This window comes from Coffea arabica, chromosome 8c (genome assembly GCF_036785885.1).
Source record: "Coffea arabica cultivar ET-39 chromosome 8c, Coffea Arabica ET-39 HiFi, whole genome shotgun sequence".
Taxonomy (NCBI): Eukaryota; Viridiplantae; Streptophyta; class Magnoliopsida; order Gentianales; family Rubiaceae; genus Coffea; species Coffea arabica.
This window is the reverse complement of record NC_092325.1, coordinates 19,763,126-19,788,169: the sequence shown is the minus strand read 5'-3', so window position 1 is coordinate 19,788,169 and position 25,044 is coordinate 19,763,126. Positions and strand designations below refer to the sequence as shown.

Below are 25,044 nucleotides of genomic sequence, written 5' to 3'. Positions count from 1 at the left end.
TCTTTTGTGTATCATATGTATTATTGAATTGCTAGGTTGCTATCTTTTGCCATCATATTAGAGTCCATTAACATTCTCTCTATCATTAGAAGTTAATGGATTTTAATATATGATATTATTTAACTATAATAAACTTTTAAGTAGACAATTAGCATGCTAATTTATCTCTACTTAGGACCTAATTCTGGAAGGTGTATAATCACTACTAAAATGGCTTGATAGCTATATATAAATGATTGTTATGGATTCATTATGTATCTGTTCTCTAACTAAAATTGTTATACATGCTCGTACGCATCCTGGTTTCACCTAGTATATACATACCAATGACAACATATCTATCTTAGAATTGTAGATCACGCTATTTACATTTTTTCCTTCTTTTTCTCGTTCCACCTAGGGTTCATGTCTTCATACGGATCTGAACTGAACACACCTGAGAATTCTTCATCAATTCGTTTTCCAGTTACGGATCCAATGCCTTCAGCTGGTGATTACATCTGAGAATTCTAATCAAACAAACTCTTTTAACTCTTCCATCTTTCAATTACGAATCCAATGGCGTCGGCAGTTCAGCTGGACAACACATCTGAGACATCTATGATGCAGGCTGTTGATAAACACAGTTAATTGAAGCCAATATGAGCATTCATAAATGAATGGTTCACGCACACATGCACGCTTAAGTAGTTGCATTGAGCAAAGATGATCGTTTATTAAAAACTCACTTGGAAACATATCAACAGTTGTCCTTAGCTAACTTTGAGTTTAATAAGAAAATCAGAGCTAACAACGCAAAATTTGAACATTCCCCAACATAATCATCTCTAACTTCCCCTATTTAATCTCTAAACCCTAAAAGACAAAAAGGAAAATCCATTTAAAAGATGATTACAAGATTCTGTGTAAAAGTTTAATTATCAAATAGTGTACAAAAATTTGCTCATTTCGGAGCATGCACCTACTCTGACCCCTCCCACTAATCTTCTTACCACTCTAATCACAACATATCCTCCTCATCCCCGCTACTTAGAGATTCAAGCACCTCACTATCATCATCCTCCTCGTCACCTTCGGCCACAATCTCCAATATCCCACCTGCACCTTCAAAGTCCCCATCATCCATTATAAAATCACCGTCTTCTTCCTCATCATCCTCGAGTTCACTCACGCTCTCATCATCATTGCTCATATCATCTGCATCACTATCACCATCCTCGTCAATATCTGGTCCCAATATCTCATCCTCATCCTCATCCACATCATCATCTTCATCTTCACTCTCAGCATCATCTGGATCAGAATCATCATCAGTTGGCTTCCGACGACCAATTTCATATACCCTAGCAGAGGAATACATCTCATCCTGGTCATCCATTGTAACCAACCCAACAAAAGAATCGGTTGGCTCTGTAGCAAAGTCAAGAACACAGCGATCAACAGGAATTGTAGCAATGTCGGAGTAATTAACAGCATCCACAGTTCGAAAAGCCGCAAAGAGAGGATGTTTAACACGGCGAGTTTGAAATGCTGAAGTAACATCCTCGAGATTTCTCCTTAGAATTGCATAAATCACATCCCCACTAGCATTAAAAGTTATCACTGTTTGGTCTAAGGATGGCACACTTCGGAGAAGCCTGAAGTTCCGGAGGTCCCAGACTTCAGAATTTATGATCACCTGTTAAATAATCATCAAAAAATAAGAAAAAAGTAAAGGAACAAAAATGTAGATAAAGCAATCTCAGCATATACACTTCCACATTTTTCTAGATAAAAACAGGAATATGTGCATATTCACAGAATAAAAAACAATTGAAGATTGACAGCTAAGCAAAGAGAAAAGCTACTATCTCAATCATATGGGTGTATGGCTACTGACTAATTTATCTCTAAATTAGAGCTAGTCAAGAAGGTAGTCAGATACCTCATTCCCAGCAGGATGGAAGCCACCCCCACCATAATCAGAAAACTGATCAAAGCGATGCACTGGGCCAGAACCTCGGCGATCCCATAGGACCCCATTCCAGAGAAGCATGGTATCTGATGGGCTAAAGTGAATAAGAGAATACAAATGACCTCGACCTGATGGATTGTTTGACGTATCCGTAAGCTTTAGATCCAATTGGCTGGTCTGAATATCATACAAGAGAATCTCCCGATGGGATGATTCTGTTGATAAAGCAGCAAAAGCAGTTCCTGAATTGCTAAACCTCGCAGCTTTACATCCTTCGAATGAATGCTTGGGCCCAGCTGAAACTGAAGATACATCCCATAACCGCACATCATGGGCACTGGAGGAAAGAATCAACTGAGTATCTCCAGATATATATGACTGGGCAAGCGTCAAAGGATACTGGTGACTAGGGCAGCTATCAAGCACACAATTGCTGTTGGTGTCAAATATTTTGAGTTCCCCAGAATGGCTTCCGACAGCAATTTGTGAAGAGTCTCCAAGGAAAGTAACGCAAGTCAAAAGGGCACCAGCATCATCGCGGCAGGTTCGCCATGGCCTGAATCTACTATAAACAAACTGACGATCTCTACGGCTTCCATGAATGCCACCATACATACTTCGAAACTCACGCATACTAAGGCGGGCCGTCATATTTGAGGGGGCGTCAAGGCTTCGTCTTGGTTCTGGGCACATGTGAGGATGTAGGAGAGAGAGAGGGGGCAATGTGGTAATAGGAGCCGGACACTGCCGATGTTGATGTTTTAGATACTGAACAACAAGAGAATCAAGGGTTAACCGTTCCAAGCTGGATGGTTGGGGCTCATTTGTAAGTCCATACTGGGTTGTAGGAACCATTTGCCTAAATTGAGCACCACTAAACTGGGTTTCATCCCCTTCAGCTGGTCCACAATTTGGCAATGATCTGCCATGATCTTTTAAAGAAGAACTAGGTGGTGAAAACATTGTTCCATCAGTCAGTTGGCTGCTTTTGCGAAGCATGCCAGATGTAATACAAATTGGAGACCGTAATGCATAATCACCTGTATTAAGTCGTTTTCCGGGTGACATTAACCCAGATTCCTTCAAGTCTGTCAACTTACGTTTCATTGGTAATACAATTGGAGTTTTACACTGGATATCGACATCCCCACTGGACTTAACAGCAGACACAGATGGAGTTCCAGGAGCACTTACAGCTGTAGATGATCTTTTAGAAGTCAAGTTAATTTTGGCACTCGACAATATTGGGGAGTCCTCAGCAGAAACCTGAGCTTTAGAGTGAAGACCATGTGGAGAAGATAAAGTCGTAGGCCTCTTTTTCAAACAGGAAACAGCTGAATCAGTTTTCAAGCCCAAATGCTCTTCCCGATATGTCAGTTTTAGTTTATCCGACATAAATCCACAATGAACTCTAGCAGATGGCCATTGAGTCAGAATAGATGAAGATTCCTGCACAGATGCCTGATGAACCAGGGATGCTGGTGTGGCCAAAGATGGTAAAGGTGTCAACTGAGCCTCTTTTAGAAGTACAGCTGCTGTTTCTGCCAAACCAGATGCCTGTAGGTGTTCGTGTATAAGAAGCAATAGTTCCCTGTAATTAAGAATTCAAAAGTTGCATGATAAAAACAAACAAGAAGAAGAAAAAAGAATTAACACTCATCTACAAAAAGTACTTCTTGGATAAGAGCCAGGTCAGCTACCTGGAATGGTATGTAATTGGCGTAGCAGCAGCTATAGCAGCTCTCTCTATGCGCCTCAATGTAGGAGTAGCAGCATCAGTTGCTGCTAATGCATTTGCACGGCCAGAATTTGTTACAACCTACAGGACACAGCAATGCTTCACATAACATATCTACCATGTACAAAGAACAAATCCAGCTCTACAATATCTTCTTAATCCTGTTCAACTGTCATTTCATAAACAATAATATGTACCAAGTATGGCATAAAAAGAGACCCAAGCTTGCAAGAAGACTACCAAAGGTTAAAAAGCAGTTTAATTCGCAAATATGATATCATGGAGCATACCATGAAGGGCGATCCCTTTCTACATTCTCAATAGAACAAAGGGTAAACAATTTTATTTTATGACATGGCAGAACCCTTCAATCAGGAGAGCTTATAATCCAGAAGGTTTTTCTAAGCCACTACCAGGCACTTATGGCAACAATTTTGAATCACCCTTATCACATGGAAACCAGTTTTCTAATGCTCATTAAATTGTATATAAGAGAATCAATAAAGTTGAATGGCAACAGGCCCCTCAAAAGGCATGCAATCAAAGTCTTAAAGTTATATATCCAGTTAAAGTACTATCAAAATTACCAAAGTACATCATTTACCAGCAGTGCGAAAAACTAAAAAGCTTTGTTCTTAAGAAATAATTACACATTCATGTGTACATCGATTGGAAAATACGTACAAGCTGATCCACCATGGCCCAAATCTTTCAAGGATACTGTTTTCTCTATACGCTACAGGTCTTAACGCACATGGGACATTCATTTAAAGCTCTGATCCACATGCTATCTAAGCAAGCATATTCCATTTTTAAACAAATGGACGACTAAAACACTGTCGCGGAACTGAATTGTCTACTAGCATCATGAAATGTGCAAGGTGAAGTTTCTTCACTAAATGCATGCACGAGTTTCATTCCTACATGCGTAAGCTTCGTACCATTGTCACTTCAGCCCCTTTTTTTCCCTTTTATATTTTTTTTTGGGAAGGGGGGGGGGGGGGGGGGGTTACATAGCAGCATTTGGTATTACTTCCTCATGGAGAGTATTTTTAATGCTTACCCCAATCAACTCAATAGCCACCTGTGAAAGCTCCACCTGCCACCTACTTTGCTCACTACCAGGGGCCTGATTCCCTGAATCACGAATAAGTTCTGAAAGTTTTCTTCCAACCTGAAATACAAGTTGAAAATTAGACATCATAGAAGTAATCTACTAATCTCGCACCCAAATAGCTAAGTTTCACAATCAATATCATTGAAAGAGTTTAAAACAGATTTCAAATGATGTTTATCTACTTTGGAGAATTTTCATTTGTTGGATTGCATACTTAGGGATAGGGTTGCAAAGCCAACCGTCAAATACCTCATCAAAACCAAGTCCCTAGCATAAAAATGGAGTTTGAAACCCTGTTTAAAGTCACCAAGCTCATTGTGGCATTAAAACTTGTCTATCAAAGTTGAAGGGACAACAACCAACCAATTTGTTTTCACATAAGCAAGAGTGAAAAACAACGGCAGGGAAAAGAGGCTGCAAGGGAGTAGAGGGTGTTATGGCATACTATCTGCATTTATAAGCACTTCTCACCGAAATCTCTTGAGAAACAACTCAACTACCCAGTCTAGACTTTGCTTCTAATAAGAAAACAGTGCTCCAAAAAAAAAAAAGAGAGAGCATTCATTTATAGAAATTTCACCTACTTTATGCCAAAGACATTGTTTTCTTTCTCAACACCACAAGAATGTTATATCAATGTCACACAAAGGCGCTCACAGTACCAAAGCACATTGAGTGCAAAAAGGAGCAGGAAAGGAAACTATGCAACAAAACCATGCAAACAGGGTTCTGAAATGACAAATGCAAGAAGGAAATTTTGAATTTGCACGATGACATTCATGAAAAGGTGAAAAAAAAGAAACGAGGAAATAGGATGCAGGCACTAAGAGAAGCTACAAAACCCCACATAATTAGTAAATTTGTGATTTCAAACTTCCCCAATTTTGATATTTAAGTTTAGGCTTGAGGTATGTTCTTAATCCAATTGCAACAGATCCAAGCCCTGAACATGTGTCAATCATACTTTTTCAGTTTCATAGATTACGGACCAAATATGGACCATCTATGGACCAAAGGCTCATTTAACTTTCAAAACCGTTCGAATGCACCTAAAAAGCAGCAAAAACCAAGAAAAAGCCAAAACCTATGGCCAAAATTCAAAACTTAATTCTAAAGCAGGGCATAAGGATAAAAGATAATTTCACTTCATGGAAAAGCATTGCCAAGTATCAAGCCATTCACCTCAGGTGAAAGAAGTTTAATACATAATAGAAAACAAATAACTCAGAAGGTTAATCACGTGAGAGGCCACAATTTTCTACTTTGATGTTGATGCGACAATACTATGAAATTGGACAGTAAACACGAAATCTCAAAAATCAATTACCTTATGCTGACTCTTAAAAGAAACCTACAGAATCTGCATTATTAGCATCAAACATAAAATAAAAAGAATCTAATTATCAGATGCTACCCAGATACTCCTCTTTATGTAACAACAGCCAGTTTGAGAAGCAAATATATGCCATACCCTGACAACTCAGTAAGCTCCTTTCATCAAAAAAATAAAAAAGGAGAATCACAAGCACCAAGAAGGTGAATTCGTACCATAAAAACCAATGCACAGAGACAACCAATCTCAAATATCCACCAGTAAGTAGGACGATGTGTCCATTGCAAATGCAAATTTGCACAATTCAATAAGCATAAGGCACACTTCAAATGAAATGCTAACATATATACCAAATAAAAATCAACAAAAGATTAAAAAAAATGTTAGGACTTCATTCCCAATTTACAATGGCATTTTAAAAAACAGTGGACAAAATCACGAAGATATAAATGGCAAGCACTAAGCTTTACTACATAGGGAAAAAATAATATGACTGATTTTGACTTCATTCACAAGGCAACTTTATCTTGTATAAAGAAGGATAAAGATTAAAAGAATAGCTTCAGATAACAACTCAAAATACGAAATAAAGCTACCTGAAGCTTTGTTAGTATGTGTGCAATTGTATCATCTCTAGCCAAACCAAGCAGCACTCTGCACGCAAGAGCACGTAGACAGTCAAGGGCACCAGGAGGGGTAACTATCCGTGGTTGGAGGAGCTGAAGAAGAACCTTGATACCATTATTGGCACGAACAGCCTCTCTGGTTAGCCGATATCCTTGTTCAAGTTGAGCAGCAAGGCCAGCACACCCAGATCCAGCACCGAGGGAAATTCTACGATCTCCCACTAATCCTGAAGCTACAGTAGGAACTGGGACTTGAGAAGTATTACTCCCAGACGAAGTACCTACTATGGCAGTGGAACCTCGATCAACCAAGGTAGATTCCCCACTCCGGTCACGAGGTTCATTCTGACTAGCCACACTTAGAGCTCGATCAAGAATACTTCGTTCCAAGTTCCTGTCTCTGGTCTCCGGACCATTTAAAGATTGGACAGGTGCAGACTGATGTCCTTGTGTAGCAGCTGATGGTTTATTGCTGATTGAAGGAGGTGGGCACACAAGATTGACAAGGACATTAAGTGCTGCTTGAATAATCTGCATGATGAGATCATGGTGTTCCCATGTGAACTTCCATTAGAAACAATGCAACCAAGATAAATGCATATAATTCTATCCAGCATAAACCAAAGCCAGGGGTGAGAGGGAAGAAGAATGTGCAGAAATGTTTACCTCAGGCTCAACATAACCAGCGCCATTGGCTGCATCCAGGATAACAGCTATACCAACACGATTGTTACTTAGGGTGGCATTTACTATAAGTTTACGGCTATATGGTACTAAAGTGACGATGTGCAGAACACCCAAGGCATACTGAAGCAAGTCATGTAAGTACCGCTCAACAGGTGGAGCCTACAAAATAAGCAAATATTTTCTGCAGAATTAAGTAAAATGAAAAAGAACCAATAGAAATTGAAGGACTGACTGATATACCTGACACAGTTCCAACATGGTAATATGCCCATTAGCACTTAAGAACTTGTCCACAACAGGCCATCTGGCCCTCACTAATGCAGGACCAAGTTTCCGATCCTTCTGTATCTGCCGAAATACAGCATCCAAGGCCTCATTACTAATATCAAGGGGCTTGTACACCGCCCTAGTACTTGGAATACTTCGAGCAGCACTGCGCATGTTCTTATTAGGGCGAATTGAATCCACAAGTAAAATAAGATGCGCCCTAACATATTGTCGTAGTGCAACACAAGTGTGATAAGCTATTTGCTTCTCTGAGGAGGTAAGCACCTCCGTAGCAGGCCTGTCACTTCGAAGAGATCCAGCATTATTTATTGCCCCAGATGGAACCCCAGATCTTACTGAAGCAGCATCTTGCAACAGATTAATCATTTTTAGTAATCCTTCCTGAGCATCGAAAGTATCAATGACAGCTCTGAAAACAAATGCAGCAGCAAAAAACAAAGCTGCATTTTTTCTGGCTTGATCCTGGGAACATTCAAGAAGTTGAAGGGCCAACTCAACCACCTGATGGACAACATTCGACGGAAGTGCACAGACACGCTCCATTATTCCCTAAATGATCATTTCTCAAGTTAAATCCAACTTTCCACGAATAAGACAGTAGTTGTACGAATATTCAGAAGAGATGCACAAGTGAAAAGGGATATTAAAACAATTAGAAGGGGGAAAAAGTCATTTGATCTAACAATAGTAGATTATCACCAAAATTGAGCCAATTGTAAACAAACAGGAAGATAAACAATTACCTGGATAGAGCCAATCGTAAACAAACAGGAAGATAAACCAAAATATGTCTGAGGAACTCTTGGAGCAACGAGCAACTTTTGAATCCCACCACGATCCACAAATAATGCGGCAAATTTCCGATGAGCAGCCAGGGCACAAATTAGCTTCAACACATCAGGCAAGAGTAGAGCAATTTTTGATGCCTCTGTGTGTTTATAGCTTCGCTGCAACAATGCAAGACAGACATCTACACCTTTTTCATGCAGCACAGGTCCAAGTACTTCAACATACTCTCCCAATATGACAAGACACTGAATACAAAATTTCTCTCTGAGCTTTGCAAGAGAGTCACTGTCTAGCAAGAAGAACTCATTAACATCCTCATCAGTCTCTGTTTCTTTAGCTTTTGAGGGTGCTGAATCACCATCAGCAGCGGTTGTAGTTCTACAGATAACATGCACGATAGGGAAAAACAAATCAAGTTTATGACCGGTCAGTGTTAATTAGATGTAAAAGACCATGATAGTGTCAATAATTGGTAACTGAACATATCTTGTGTGAATTTATAACCAACCTTGAGACTTCAACCGCATTAGCAGCATCAACAACTGTGGATGCAGCTGTAGAAGCAGCCAAAACTGCAGCTTCTTCATTATTTGTCTTTTTATATTCCTAAGATCATGAGAACTAACAGACTTTAAGAAGTCCATCCTACAAAAAATGAAAATTACAGAGAACAGAGTAAAGCTTACCTCCAAAGCAGCACTCTTGACAAGTTCAGCAGCAGCATCACCAGCTGCTTTGATAGCTTCTGCTGGAGCATTGACTGCTCGGGCTTCAGATTCAGCAGCTACGACAGCTTTCCTTACCAGATCAGCAATGTTCTTGGAGCCAATTACACAGCCTTGGAAACAGTCATCACTTTCGTCTCTCCCTAAGGTAAAACCATCTGTAACAGTCCGTCCTTGGCTCTTCTTGCTGTCTGAATTTTTTTTCAAATCTTGGTTTCTTGGCACACTCCTGTCCCTGATATTCCGGTTCAATCCTCCAATTCTAATAGCAGAGCCAGGAGAAGTTAAAGATTGTTCATTATCCAAATTACCTTCACTTGCCCTTCCCTTTCCTCTTAATCTTGAAGTCCCACGATTGGTCCTGCGACGTGATAATTCATCTCTAACACTGTCATCAGATTCTTCTTCCCTTGAGGATCTGCCACCAGCCTTGGTCCTTCCATCACGTAAGTCCCAAGCATGCCATTTCTCATCACCTTCCGTTTCTGCATCATATATATCACTATCTGCAGCCAATACATCTGGTGGCTCTCCATCCACCCAATGTTCTTCATCTATTGGCCTACCCAAGCCTCTATCGAGATCCTTATCAGCAAGTTGATCATCACTGCTTCCATCCTCTAGTACTCTAGGTACATCAAAATGAGAATTCTCCAAAGCCTGCCGCACTCTTCCTCGAACATCCTCTCTGCCTCTCATGCAAGCTGTTGCAGGAAAGCTTTTGCTCTCTATCTGAGAAGTTGTGTCTTTTTGACTTGTGCCTGCCTCCCCAAGAACCCGGAGACGCAGATATCTCATGAGTTTGGCTGATAATCCTGAAGTTAACACATCTTCCACCACTTGACCACCACTACAATCATCAGCTTGGTTATAGCATGGGCTTTCATAGGGTGCAGAATAAAATACAGTAAAAAAAACAAAAAGGGGAAAAAAAACAGCCTTAAAGCATACCCAGCAAGACATACAGCAAGAAGTCCTGTAGAATAGGTTTTCAACATTTCAGAGTCCGAGCATTTCCTCGCTCCTGATTCATCTTTCCAGTTATGATCATCACCAGATAATCTAATCGTCTCATCCATCACCCAACCCTTTATGTTTTCCATAACAGTTTCCTCAAAAGCATGTGGATACTGAATTCATTGATTACCAAAAGTTAAGTAATGGACAACACAAGCTAAAACAAGAACAGCATAAGCATAACACAAACTAAAAGAAGAATAACTGAATCGATGAAACACATCAACTACATACCACAAAAGTAAGTGAACAACTAAAAAGAAGCCTTGCAGCAGCTGCCTGTACAGAAACTGAGTATCGACTTTCAGATAGAAACTTAGCTGATAATAACTCAAAGAACTCATCATTTTCCTGCAACAGGACATGAAAACTCAGCATCTTTTGCTACTTGTTCTGGGAAATAGGACAATACAACATGACACACAAAAAGCATACAACTACATAACAAACTCAATCCAAATGCAATAAATGCAAAAAGTAGATAAATTGAAAAAAGGAATCAATAAGACTAACCCGAACTAGATTCCCTAGACGTCCAATGTTGTGAGAAGATCGACCATTGTTTGCAGAGGAATGGCCTACGTCTTCCATGTATCTACAATAGCCAAAGAAAACAATGTTTGAAAAGCAATTAAAACAAATAATGAGTACGCAAACAATTCATTAACAGCTAATCTCAAAGTATCCGTATAGGCTAAACCAGTCCTTTCTGAATTTCTCTCTATCAAGAGCCCAAGTTCTGCACAAAGCAGATAAAATCCATCACACTTCATACCATGTCACTAATTTGCATCCAAACCTCAATTTCCACCATAAAATCCTGATCATGCCACTCTTCCCAAAAAGGAACTTTCCAATTTTGCTTTTGCTTTTCTTCACTTATTATTATTTCCACAATCAACTATCACAAATTTCCAATCATGATTATTTTCATAACAAATCATAAAATCAACGAACCAAACAATCTCGAACAAACATAAATGTAGTAGTCTTCCCATGGAAAAACAACCAACATTATAATCACTCTTGCTTAATAATTTCAAAAGCGTGTCACTGGATTTTGCACTTGACGAATACTAGAAAAAGCCAAAGGAGATTTTCATAATGCTTCCTGTTTCCTTCCCATTACTGAAAGAGTAACTGCACAGCCTAATATACTCTTAGTCACCTGTCAGCCAAACTTAAAATGATTTTGAAAAGTCAATTCAATCACTCTTTCTGATAAAATCAGGGAAAAAATCAAAACCAAGTTCCCATCAGCACTATCTCTACTGCATCATATATACATGCAATTGTTCTTCCATTTTGAGAGGAGTACAAAACTAAACTTCTGAAGAAAATATTAAACAGGTGGAACCAGAATGACAACTTTGATTTCAAGGTTCATCGCATTTCCCAATAGTCAAGATTAAAGTGCAATAACTCAGGGGAGACAATCTGACAACAAAAATCTGGACCTCCAAAACAATTTCAAGTTTGAAAGTTACATAGAATAATGGAGAACTAAGTGCTTGTTCCAAAAGAATGAAGTAAAATAAGGCACTGCCATACTTGAATTCAATAAATTAATCAAGTGTTATTATTTCAGCAGAGATAATTACATGATAGACTGTTCGCTAAGCAAAATTTGAGTGGAAGCTAGATTTATAGAATATAACTTTTATAGATACTGGAACCGAAAACTTGAGATACAAAGACAAAGGGGGAAGGGAAGGAGAGGACTTCCGCTTCACATCAGCAATTGGGGCATTCTCAAAATTCTTCACTCATATTGTCAGTTTAATTTGAGGAAACTAATACATGCAATAAATAGTCTCTTAAGTTACAACAAATAGTAAACCTCACTTGAGAAATAGATACTAAGATAGGCCACCATCCGTTGGACTTCCAACATGCCTGACCCTTAAACTTCCAAGTGCCGCTGCTATATAGAGCTGCTACTGTGTATCATTATTAGGCAGGCAACAATTACCAAGCAAGGCAGCTAGAGACAAGGCACATTAAAACACACCAGAGATATCAGAATCTCAGTCCTGAATCCATTAAATTTTTGTCAGTCTCAAATATCTTCTCATCCATTAGTGTCCTTAATTTTTTGTCCGGGTTTGCATCATTCTGCTTTCTTAACATATTTGATGCCACATGTCAAAATGAATAAGCAATTAATTTCTCACATAAAAGAGAAAAGATGAGTAAGAAATTGACAAGAAAGATGCATGCCAACACAGAGGAGATATCCCTTTCTGGCAGCCATTACTACAATCACGGATTTAATTGTCAATGATCCTACAAACTAGTAAACCAACAATCAAAATCAAATGCACGCCAACACAGAGGAGCTATTCCTTTCTAGCAGCCATTACTACAATTATGGAATTAATTGTCAATGATCCTACAGGCTAGTAAACCAACAATCAAAATCGACTAACTTAACAATCAAAACCAACTAACTTTTTTCCCATCACCATACAACCAATAAAGGACGAAAAATCCCAGAATAATATTCCTTTCCAATAAAGTAATCAACCAAAATGCCAACTCCCTTTGCCATAATACAGAGCATTTTCTCTTTAAATATCAAACATCATATACCACCAATCATGAAATATCTCCTCTAAGTTGTTTCTATTCAAATTCTTTTATAAATCACTAACACAAAATCCATCATATCATTTTATGCACTATTCCAAATCTCATTTTTAGAAGCCACGAAAAGAGGAAGTATTGTTCACTGGGTAAAATTTGTCAAATAGACATGCTCTGTTGCCCAGTTACTCAAAGGCGCGACTTTGAGTTATTTATAGCCCAAACATATATTACCTTTTGTACGCACTCACAGATAGTAGAGTTAAATTCCAAAAAAAATGGAGTTCTTTATGATCACATTTCACTAAATTACTGCCCTCTAACAACTCAAAAGAAAATTTCCAATCTAAGATATGCGTACAAGCTTCAGAGCGAAAGGTCCACCTACTTGGCTTCTTGAGTTTCAAGTATAGAAGCGAGAGCGTGGAGAATAGAAGGGCTAGGGTTTTCAGCGTTGGCCGTGATTCTGTCCATCAACTCGTGCGTCTTCAATATCAACACTTCATTCTCATCTTCTCCTCTCTCCTCCTGCTGCGATTCCCCGTCTCCTTCACCAAGCTGTTCTATTCGTCCCAGCACCGATGATTGCGGCTCCGATTCCGATCGAGCCTCATCCCTGGACGCCGAGCCCTCCATTTCCGACCTCTGTATTTGTTCAATTATAAGAAGAAAACAGAGAAATCCCTAATTTTGAAAGAAGAATTTCGCGCCCCCGATGAAAGAAAAGAGAAAAATTTTGCTCTGATTATTGGTTTTAGTTTTCTTAAAAGTATAAATAAATATTGAGAGACAGAAACAGAGCTGCGAGTGTGTGAGGAAAAAGAGAGAGGAAGGAGGGAGAAAAGGAAAGGGAAATGTATGGCTTTCATTTTGGGTTAATTGCGATATCACCCCTTTAACTATCACAAATGTGTATGACGTGCTTTTACTTTTTCAATATTTTGTATGCAAGGATTCCATGACTTGCAAAGTGAGGAAAGGCGTTGAGCAAGTATTTGTCCTTTAGGCCTTCAAAAAAAAAAAAGGTATTTGCCCTTGAGGGATTAAAAATACAAAAGCAAAAAATGAATACTCATTGTTGTTAATTAAATAAGAAAATTTTATTTAACAGAAAGAAAATAAAATGTAAAAAATATTACATGTTTCAGTAGTTTCTCAATAGCTAAAAGCTAAACTTGTATAAGATTAAAGCATTTACCATTGCACCATGTCTTTTAAAAATTATAAATTATATCCACGATTTTTTTTTATATTTGAAGTAAGGCCAATTTTACCAACTTTCAAATTCATAGATTTTTTGTACTACCTTGTTTGCAAGAAGAAAGGGAAGGCTTGACATTCAAATTAATAAGATTATGATTATATATCTAACATTTTAACAACTAAATTAGGTCATTAAAACGTTGTTACCCAAAACACATATAAGTATCTTATATAGTACCACTACCTAATTCACTATCAATTTGCATTACATTAATACCAAAAAAAAACAAATGACTCTAAAACTTGCAAATTTTTTCAATCAAATTCCAAATTTAAGGAGCAATAAAAAACGCGCTACTCATCATAGTATGACAAATGTAATAGTGTTGCAATGAGTAGTTTAGGGGATAACTTGCGAGTTAGTAATTTTTGTAAGGGGTATATTGTAATTAAGCCTTTTCTATATATGTTTGTAGCTAAGTTGTCATCATATATACAAAATGTGGTTAGTTTGAAAGGATTGTCCAATCGGTTCCATATCGTGACCTGACTTAACTCTAAAAATTGCTAGAGTGGCAGCATTGACGATATACAGATTAATTCAACCTAATAAGATCAAAATTTTAGAACTATCTTTAACATATAAAGTTTGAGTTATAAGTCATTTTCATAATTGCCAAAAATTGCATAAGGTTTAGATTAAAATGATTTACTTAAGCAACTTCATTTTGATAAAATTTACAAAGTTTCTCTATCATCCATATATTACAAATTGATCAAATTGTCAATTATTTTCTGAGTAAACTGATTTTCAGATATTATGATTCATATATTGGTATAATAAGAAAAAATCAATACTATGTCTACATTATTTTCTTATATATCGCTAGTTTAGATACTTGTAAATGGACAAGTAAATAAAAGAAGAGGATTCAAATGCTGTTTACCATAACTTTATTTCTAGAAAATTTATTTTTGATATCAATTATAGTATTTTGTGCTAGATTAACTATTCTAAGTTGAAGAACTAATTATGTCAAAGGTTATTTGATGATAGATGGTACAATTAACTATTTATTACCATGAGAATTAGAAGACTAATTGCAAATGTTTTGGGTAATTCATATTAAAAGTACCAAACTATTTGGTCTTATTTAGTGAAAAAAGTCTGGTAATGTTTTTCTTGTTGCTAGTTGGTGGTCTCTCTATTCTTGCAACTTTGTATACTTCTTTTGTTAAAACTACTTTGTAATTTTTACCTTCCATGTTATAAAATTCTAACCTAATGTCCTAGTAGTTTTACAATTGTACATCTTGCCTCTCTCTCTTTGTTATATTTTACCTAAAAGGTTGTTGATCTTGATCCCTATCTTTTGATGTTTACAAAACAAATGGATGATACTAATATTTCTTCAAGATATATTTTCAGTTATGAAATTATTTGATTCCATGAACAAGTGCAATTGGAAGAAGACAAAGTATGCTAAAGCTGTCGGACGCTCAAAAAGACTGCATCGGACGTCCGACAACCATTGAGTATCTTCGGACGCAGAAAACCAGCCTATCGGACGTCCGAAAGAATTGAAGAAAATTTCTCAAACTCACTGCCTGCTGTCGGACGCATAAAACAGTGCTATCGGACGTCCGACACTACCAACGGCTAGTTGACTGTTCAGCTACTTTCTATCCGTTGGAAGCTTTAATGAGGCTCTTTCTTGGTCCTATATAAATAGTGGTTGGTCAGATACTTCAAACAACTTTGGCACACTGAAGATACAAAAGATCTAGAGAGATTTTAGTGAGAAAATACTCCAAAAAGAATATTTGTAGTCTTAGTGGTGTGAAGTTCATTGTAAGCTTTTCATTTGTGAGTGAATCTTTCATGAGTGTAACTCTGTGAGGGTTGTCCTGAGGGATAGTAAAACGTCCTGACTTGACCGAGTGCTGCTTGGGGCAAGGAGGAGGTGAACCTTCCTTTGTACACAAGAGTGATTGTAATTCATCAACTTGAAGTAGCTTGTTTCAATTAATCTACAAGCTCAAGAGGAGTTGGGTAGTTAATTGGTTTGCAATCCTTTCCTTTTTATTTACTTATTGTTTCGTTTATGATCTTTGCATTGGTTGTTTTGGGCCTAACAAAGGTGATTTTGTTTTTTATTTCTTTTTGAGGAATCTGAAAATGATCTAAGCTTTATGGTTCCATTTAGAACAATAAACTAGGCTTTAGAAGGACAATTAATTTTGAAACAAAATTCGTCTTCTCCAAAAAAATGGTGAAAATGCTCGTATTTTTTTTTTTTTTGAGATAGCCACTCAAAATGGAATTTTTTATGAGCATTTAGTAAAATTAATTTTAAAATGTTAGATTGAAAATTTTCAAAGGAATTTGAATTCGACATTAGTGTTTATATATAAAAGCATGTTATACTTGCCGTATTTTTAGCTTACTGATGTGAGAGAAGTTAATCTTAGAGCAAAAAATTTTGAACAAAATATCATACCAAAATTTGAAACTATGCGTATCAAACACTTTTTTATCTAGATAACCAAAAAAAAGGAAAATAAATATTACAATTTATTGTCTAATATTATATTATTTGAGATTATGATGACTAAAATATGACGTACAAGGTCCAATTAGAATATTACAAAATTATATCTATTGCAGTAATATTCGAGCAAAGTTTCTGAATCTTTTACTTGCCTATCTAATCTATCTATTTCAGCAAGCAAGTATTCACAGTATAAATAATTACTCATATGAATCTGTATCAGCATAATTTTCATTATTTATTGATAATTTTTCATTATTTATCCAATTTATTTCAGAATCATTTTTATTATTTTCAAAATATGTATAGTTATAGGGGCTCTGATACCACTAGGGGTACTAGGGCTAGAAAGCAAAATTTTGCCAATTCAAATCTACTGTTAAAGAAATCAAATTATCTATCTCAATGGTAAGTAGTGGGATATCTTCATAAAATATGATTTTTATATTTATCGTGATATAAAAAGGTGAAAGAATATTACCATGTGCAATAGATACTTCTTAATTTTTCAGACATATAGGTCCAACACGCTTCATACCTAAATTTCTTAGAGGTTTGACTATACTATCATTAGGTATCCGGTGAGACTTTTAGAGAAGAAGTAGCTAATCCAATTAGTTTAGTAATACTAGATTATAGAATTTTAAAAAGAGAAGAAACCTATGCAGGAATCTTAATAGGGAATCTAAAATACCAAAAATTGAAATTTAATATACATTCTTGGATCGCCTATAATTTACAAGATAAATATTTTGATAAAGTATTATCATTAATACAAAATTTTGAAAGGAAAGATTTATTTAAACAAGGGAATAGACCTTATTCTACTACCAATGATTTCATATGTTTTATTAAATACTTATCACATAGAATATTTTGCAACAAAGACTTTATAGATTTTCCAAAATTATTTTCTAAAGTAGAAAAAATATATCCAGCTTCAATAATTAATATAGAAGAATTAGATGATGAATTTGAACTTGATTTAAAACTAAAACCAATGATTAATCCTTATAATAAGGTTTTACCTCGATTATCTTATTCAAAAATAGGAGTGGAAAGTAGTCAACGATTAGATTCTATAATAAAAGTAGATAAAAGATTAAATACTAATTATAAAATAGATGGAGAACATTATGATGAATGAAATATTCACCATACAAAATTTTGATTGATACAGGAGCAAGTGGTAGTTATACCAACCATAAACTGATAAAAAATCTAATTTGTCATCGATTAGAAGAACCTTATCAATATATAAAGTTTAATAGAGAAATACAAGACATAGATATAGCGGTAGAAACAAGTATACGATTAAAAGAAGTAAAAATACCTATACGACTTCTTGTTGGGAATGAAGAATTTAATGACTCTTTAGAAATTATGCTACGAAGTAGTTTCCCAGAACAAGTATCCCCTTATAAAATAATTGATTATGGATTATAAATAAATTATAATAATAATATCATTCATATACCATGATAACTGGTTCAACTAGTATTTACATTCCTATTGAATTAACTTATAATGATTTTAAAGCATAATATTTCGTTACATATATAGATAGCGGATCAGGTTCTCATCTATGTAAATGCACATGCTTTCCTAATCAGTATACTGATAAATTAAAAGATATTATTGGATTAGATATTTCTAATAATAAAATATAGTTATCTAAAGAAATTTCCTCATCACAAATATTATTAAGATCATTGCCGATAAAATGTCCACCATTTTACTTCTATGATACATGTACAGATATTCTACTTGGCAATAATTTTCTTTAATTATTGCACAAAGTCTTATTTGATACTCTAAAACAACAGATACATTTTAAAACATCATGCCATCATTGGATTATAGTTAATAGATTTAAAAATGCATATGCGAAAAAGTACCAATTATCTTCCAACCTTGCATAAGGCACAAAGAAAAATCTCTTTTTTTTTTGAAAGGAAAACCTTTACTAAAAATAGAAAATATGATAGATAAGACCACAAGACAAAAAAAAAACTATAATTGAAGGATTAGAAGTAGTAAAGGCTAAGATTAGGCAATGTTATTCAAATAATCCTTTACAATTTTGGGATAAATAAAGAAGAAGCAAAATTAGAAATGATAGGTAGAAATAAAATAATAAGAACTTATGCAATGAGATATGGCCTTCAAGACCAGGAAGAATTTAAAATAAAATTAGAAAATAATTCAGCAAAGTAGATCACCACATTCATCCCCAATATTCATGGTAAGAAATCATGTAGAAATAGTAAGGAGAAAGCCAAGAATGGTGGTTAATTATAAAAAATTAAGCGATGGATATTTTTTGCCTCATAAAGACAGCTTGATCAATGGTACCAAAGGAAAAAATATATTTTCTAAATTTAATTGTAAAAGTGGATTTTGCCAAATAAAAATGCACAAAAATAGTATTATAGTCATTTCATCCCCTCAGGGACAGTATGAATGGCTTGTCAAACCTTTTGGATTAAAAAATATGCACCCCAAATATTTTTAAAAAATGGACAACATTTTCAAAAGATACCTATTTATACATGTTTATGGTAATGAGGTCTTAATAGCCAATGACAACATAGCTCAACATATTATTCATTTGAATACTTTTGCAAACTTATGTATGCAACATGGATTAGCACTCACTGAAAAAAAAAGAAGCAAAAGTAGGATTACAAGAAATTGAATTTCTTAGAATGGAAATAGATGGAAAAGGAGTGAAGCTTTAATATCGTATACTTGAAAAGAATAACCAATATTTTAATAAATTAATAGATAAAAAAACAAGTACAAATTTTTCTTGGAATTTTAAACTATGCATTAGATTTCATACAAAATTTAGTGGAAATAAGAAAGTCTTTTCAAAACTTCTTAACAAAAAATCAAAAATTTGATTTTTCCTCTTACTTAGAAGATCAAGTAAAAAGGATCAAAGTACATTGTAAGGATTACCAAAATTATCTTTATCAAAATTGGAATGGAGGATTAAAGAAAATAAAATGTGATAAATATAACAATAAGATTGGAGAAACTCTTTGTAGATACACTTCACAAAGTCTTTTTGGAACTCAACAAGGATACCATATAAATGAAAAAGATTTATTGGCAGTAGTTAAAAACAATCAAACATTTTACTATTTTCTCCTACCAAAGAAATTTTTATTACGAATAGATAATACTCAGGTAAAAGCATTTATTCAGAATAATTTACCTTCGAAATCGGAATACAAATGATTTATTAAATGGCAAACATTATTATCCAAATACTGTGATAGCCCCACCTCCCCCTAAGGCGTACCAAAGGGTTCAGCGGGTCGCTTGCCCAGCTCTCGCCGGGATTCAGTCGTTCCTTAATCAAATCCGGGATACAACCAAAGGAATAACATACAACAATCCAAGACTTAAGTGAAACTTATATATACATTGCTATCTCAAAAAGAAGTACAACCATCGAATGTACAAAGGTTCTCACTTCACCATACAACCAACCCGTGCCAAACACTAGGGCGAGAACCATTACAAAAACAAAGAGTTAGACCAAGCTAGTCTATACCAAGCTCTCATCCTTGTGTGCCTTCCCCTGTTAAGGAAAACAAAACTAAAGGGATGAGCTAAAAGCTCAGTGAGGTTCTGAACACATAATCAAATAATCAATCTAATACACTAAACATAGAGCATCAATAATTCAAGAAACATTTACCATGGAAAGCGAAATTAACACATACATTAAAACGATACGGGCTCACAGGGAGCCATTTGTTTGTTCGTTTTTTCGTTCCCCTGTCGTTCCCCTTATTCCTACAATCATTTAAAAATAAAATTTTGTAAGTAAAAGCCCTCGTTCATTCGTTCGTTCTCCCCCATCCGGACGTTGGCCGGACTCCACCCATCCGGACGTTGGCCGGACTACAAGGTAATACTCGAGTATACCAAATTCACCCAGGGTCACCATATCGCCCGACCGAGTCCGCTTCTGGCTCGAGTCGATCAGTAACGAAGGGCAGGGCCCAATTCAGCCAAAAGGCTTACATCAGGCGCAACTAATGTATTAATCATTAAATCATTGAAAATTTCACGTTTCATTTAGGTCGAGCGCGATAAAGTACACGCTCGCCTAGAAAACTCGTTTTGAAAATCCTTGAAAGCACTTAACACATTATCAAACAACAACAACAAGTCATGAAGTCAAGGAGAATATAACAAACAAGGAACACTCACCTATGTACGCAAACAACGTGCAAAATATCCTTCCGGATATTATCCTTAGTCACCAAGAAAACCTAAGATTAAACGAGAAAGAATATCACAGCTCATCTAGTACAAACAATTAGGTAAAATCAAAGAAACTCGACAATTAAGTAGAACGTATAGAAAGACTTTAAAGTGAAACGAGAACATTTGGACCCGTGGACAAAAATAACTAGGGTTTCATAGACCAAATGTAAAATCAAACTCAAAAGGGTTATAAAATTTTCCAATGGAAACCCTTGAACTAAAGACAAGTCAGAATCCAACTAGATGGGCTAAGAAATACTGTTTTTGGGATCGTTTATATGGTTCAAAATCATCTCATTTTCAAGTAAATATTATACACTAAAGGTCTTAATGAAATTCATGTCAAAGGAAGGACAAAATACCCAAGAAAATCCTAAACCACTCCTCTTTATTTGGGTAAGAGTAAGTAAACATTTGGAGTTTCCAATTGAAGAAGGATCATGTTTTAAGATGGAAAAACGGTCATAGTATTTGCCAAACGAAAATATACAAGTTCAAATAGAAACTTAGCTCTCGAGCAAAAATTTGGGCAGCACGCCCTTTGTATTTTCCTATTTTCCAACGATTTATGGCTTCATTCTTTTCCTCAATCAAACCCAAAGTTACTCACAACACAAATTCATTTCAATAGCCGTTCAATAAGCTCAAGACAATACAAGGACGAAAATCAACCTAATAATAAGTGCGGAAATGAAATATAACAACACATCTGAAGCACGCCTATCGGATTGGGATGCAATTTATACCGTTTCGAAGCTAAGATAGAGAGCTACAATTTTGATGAAGACAACTTAGACCAAATCCCAGTGTAACCTAGTCAAATTCCCAATTCCCAGAACCAAATTCCAACTAATCGGCTAATTAACCGTACTACCTTTAAATGGCCATATCTCAGGCTACCAAAGTCCGTTTAAGGTGTTCTTGGTGGCGTTGAAAAGTTAAGATAGAGTAATAAAACTTTTATGTTTTAGAAAATGGCTAAATCAGCACGGATCATAGTGAATAAACACGGTTAACCGGATGAATCTGTCTAAAACGGATCACTGGATGCATCCTAAGGCAGTGAGGGTATTTTGGTCCTTTCACAGGCTACGTTTCTCCGATCGGACTGAAATTTTGTAGGCAACTATAAAATATCATTCTCTACAACTTTCATGTTTTGTACCAAGCCTAATTCGGCCTCTAACATAGGGCACTGAAACCGGACAGAACTGAAGCATACAATTCCAGAAATCTGAAATTTTGGGATTTTAAGGGCAATCTCTTCATTTTCTTGATTCAATCACTTCCACAACCTCTTATACAAGCCTATATACATCATATACCACTCCTACAACAAGTATAAGGAGGAAATCAGTCAAACCCTAGCTTACATGCATCACCCCAAAATCATCACAACAACTTGTATAGCTACTAATCTAACCAAAACATGAGTTATATAACATCTTAAACAAAAATAAAAGAACCAAAGCCATGGGTCAGACCTTATACCTCAACAAAAGGGCTTGCAAGAGTAATACTTCACCTCCTCTTGAAATTTTTTTGGTTCCTCACGCTTCCCAAGCTTCCACCTAGTGATTAATCGGTTTAGTTTTTCTTGGTTGCACTCAAATGGTTGGATTCAAGATGGATTGAAGGTTTTTCTTTCTTGCTCTCTCTCTCTCTCTCCCTTGCTCAGCCAAAAACAGAAAGAATGAAGGAAAATAAACTGAAATGAAGGATAAAAGAACAAGGAAAAAAAAATAAATGAAAGAGCCATAGGGTGGTGACACTTGTCACCACCAAAGCCATGCAAATTTTTCTCTCTCTCCCTTGCATTTTTGGCCACAAATTTCGGCCAAGAGGATAGCTATGAGGGGGGATATTTTTGTAAAAATATCAAGGGTATGTGGTGGTAAGGAAGTGGTGGTCAAGTGGTGGGTTCAATCGGTAGTGATCGATACCCGTCGGTTTGACGCGATTTCTCTTAAATCGCGTATACTAGGGTTTTTAGCTTATAATCACTAACTTATTATTATCACTTCTAGTCATATAATATTTCTTCATCCAAAAGTCACTTTTACCTATCAAATTTGATTCTCACCCCGTACCGAATAATCATACTATGAAAAAACGTGAAAATCCTAATTCGCGCTAACTTAAAATGAAAAGGGAAAAACCTTTATTTTCATGTTCATTTGCACTCATGGTGGGGTGATTGGGTGGTAGGGTTATTATAAAATCATAAGTTCCAAATAAAAGAAAGTTTTTTAAGAGAAACGTGAGGGATTTTACAATTCCAGTGATTAAAATTAGGGTTTCAATTAAAATATGAGAAATTTAAGAAAACCGGTTAGTCACAAGTAAATTAGGGTTTTTGATTAGACGTTTAGGGTTTCTAGTATTTTTAAAATAAAACAAGGTTTTAAATCAAACCCAAAGAAATAACTTTAGTATTTTCTTTACAAACAACCTCCTAATATTCAGGGTATCACAAATACACTTTTGATATTGGAATTATCAGATCTAATAAACATGTTCATATAGATTTTCTAACTCGAGAAGGCAAATCTAGACTTGAAACAACAGATTCATGAACTTCTTGCTCAAATGTCCAAAAAGATAAATAATCTTCAAAACTCTATAAATGATATTATTGAAATTGCAAACTTTGGATCTATACCAAAGGAAGTTTCCAATTTACTTGCATTATATTGCAAGAATATTCAGAAAAAGGTTAACGATTATGGACCAATTGAAGATAATCATTTCACTGTATTCCAAGGGGTAAAGAAAATGGCAGACTCAACTACTGATGAAGGCACTTTGTCTTCACAAACGAAGAAAATGGATAATCAATAGCCTAAACACGTTGAGATAAAAACTGCACATTATGATATTTTTCAAAGATTTCTCAACTACCCAAATGAATTCAAGGAGCTAAAGATTGTTACACCAACAATCTAAAATTTCTCTAAAAGATGTTTTGTTACTAAAATTTCAATTAGCAGGTCTGGATTTTCATAAAGATAAACGATATGATACTTTTCATTTTATTACTTTGGGAAGTCAGAAAATTCAATGATTGAGGTACCCACTATAAGGAAGGAATTCCAAAGATTCAAAAAAAAAAAAAGATATCCAATACAGAAGACCAATCGGACTAAGAACAATTTATATATGGAATTGACGGAACATTCAAAAAAAGATTCCGAACTTACATATCGTTAGTGACTCATTGTAAAGTATATCTCAATGTCCCTTGTCTTCTAAGTCGGGGGTGTACTTTATCACACTCGATTTAGTTGAGTTTGAAGGTTGATAATTGACCAAACAATACTATAACTTTGCATGATTGTTATTGGGTCCAAACCCCATCAATGGTTAGCCTATTCGAGCCAGCAACGGGTTCGGTCAAGCAGGTCGATAGTTGGGCACTGTTTATTGGTATACTCGAGTATTACCCCCTTACTAAGGCGCCTGTTAGAGTGACAAAATGATTAATGATTGTAGGGGATTGTTTATTGTTTTGGAGGATATAAGAAGGAGATTGGTGGAATGTGAAGTGATTGCAGGAAGTTGTGCAATAAATTATTAAACGGAACTAAGTACTATGGTTGGAAACAGCCGAGAGCCACCTCTAGAGTCCGTATCAGTACCGTATCCTTTGATATTGATTATGCTATTTGTTAAGAATTGTTTCACGAATTACCCTGTTATTAATTGGTTTGTTATTCCTGTTATATTATTGAAAGTGTGAAACTATGTGTTTATGGTTACCCTATTTCTTTAAACCTCACTGGGTGTAAGTTCATCCCTTTAGTTTGTTTTTTTAATAGGGGTTGAAACATGGAACCGGGGAATAGTGAGTTCGAGAGTTGAAGTCTATTTCAAGTAAATTGCCATCGTATTTGAACTTAGTGAATTCATTGAACAACTTATATTTTGATTTGTTAGGTTGTACTTGAGTATAGATGATTTGAAATGTTGGATGGCTTGTAGTGTTTAATTGTGGTGTTTTAATGCTTACTTTGGAGTTAATGTTATTGATCGGAAGATTTGAGTGAGTCCTAACGAGAGTTAAGCAGGCGGTCCGCTAAACCTTAAGGTACGCCTTAGGAGGAGGTGGAGTCCTCACATCTTAAAATATTACCATCTCCAAC

At 35.8% G+C, this 25,044-nt stretch overlaps 1 protein-coding gene across 2 annotated transcripts; it reads right to left on the bottom strand.

The window, feature by feature from the left end:
• Window positions 1-695: 695 nt before the first annotated feature.
• Window positions 696-13,673, bottom strand: LOC113706495 (DDB1- and CUL4-associated factor homolog 1-like). 2 transcript variants are annotated; one of them, XM_072063764.1, is made up of 15 exons: window positions 13,249-13,671; window positions 10,788-10,869; window positions 10,509-10,625; window positions 10,209-10,387; window positions 9,219-10,107; window positions 9,041-9,138; window positions 8,487-8,910; window positions 7,696-8,292; window positions 7,435-7,614; window positions 6,739-7,299; window positions 4,756-4,866; window positions 3,655-3,773; window positions 2,995-3,545; window positions 1,925-2,886; window positions 696-1,678 (listed from the first exon to the last, which is right to left on the bottom strand). In XM_072063764.1, the coding sequence occupies exons 1-15, from the start codon at window positions 13,494-13,496 to the stop codon at window positions 1,001-1,003; spliced, it is 5,796 nt and encodes a 1,931-aa protein (XP_071919865.1). In that variant the 5' UTR covers window positions 13,497-13,671; the 3' UTR covers window positions 696-1,000. The 2 variants fall into 2 exon arrangements, with proteins under 2 accessions (XP_071919865.1, XP_027084209.2); XM_027228408.2 differs by having other exon boundaries at window positions 1,925-3,545; window positions 13,249-13,673.
• Between the last annotated feature and the right edge of the window lie 11,371 nt (window positions 13,674-25,044).

What these genes read in the sequence shown, in the direction of transcription:
- LOC113706495 (XM_027228408.2), bottom strand. Translation starts at nt 13,496, where the DNA reads ATGGAGGGCTCGGCGTCCAGGGATGAGGCTCGATCGGAATCGGAGCCG. An exon ending in CTTGCTGTATGTCTTGCTGG is followed by an intron (nt 10,108 to 10,208) that starts GTATGCTTTAAG and finishes TGATGATTGTAG; the next exon opens with TGGTGGTCAAGTGGTGGAAG. An exon ending in TCCATCCTGCTGGGAATGAG is followed by an intron (nt 1,679 to 1,924) that starts GTATCTGACTAC and finishes ATTATTTAACAG; the next exon opens with GTGATCATAAATTCTGAAGT.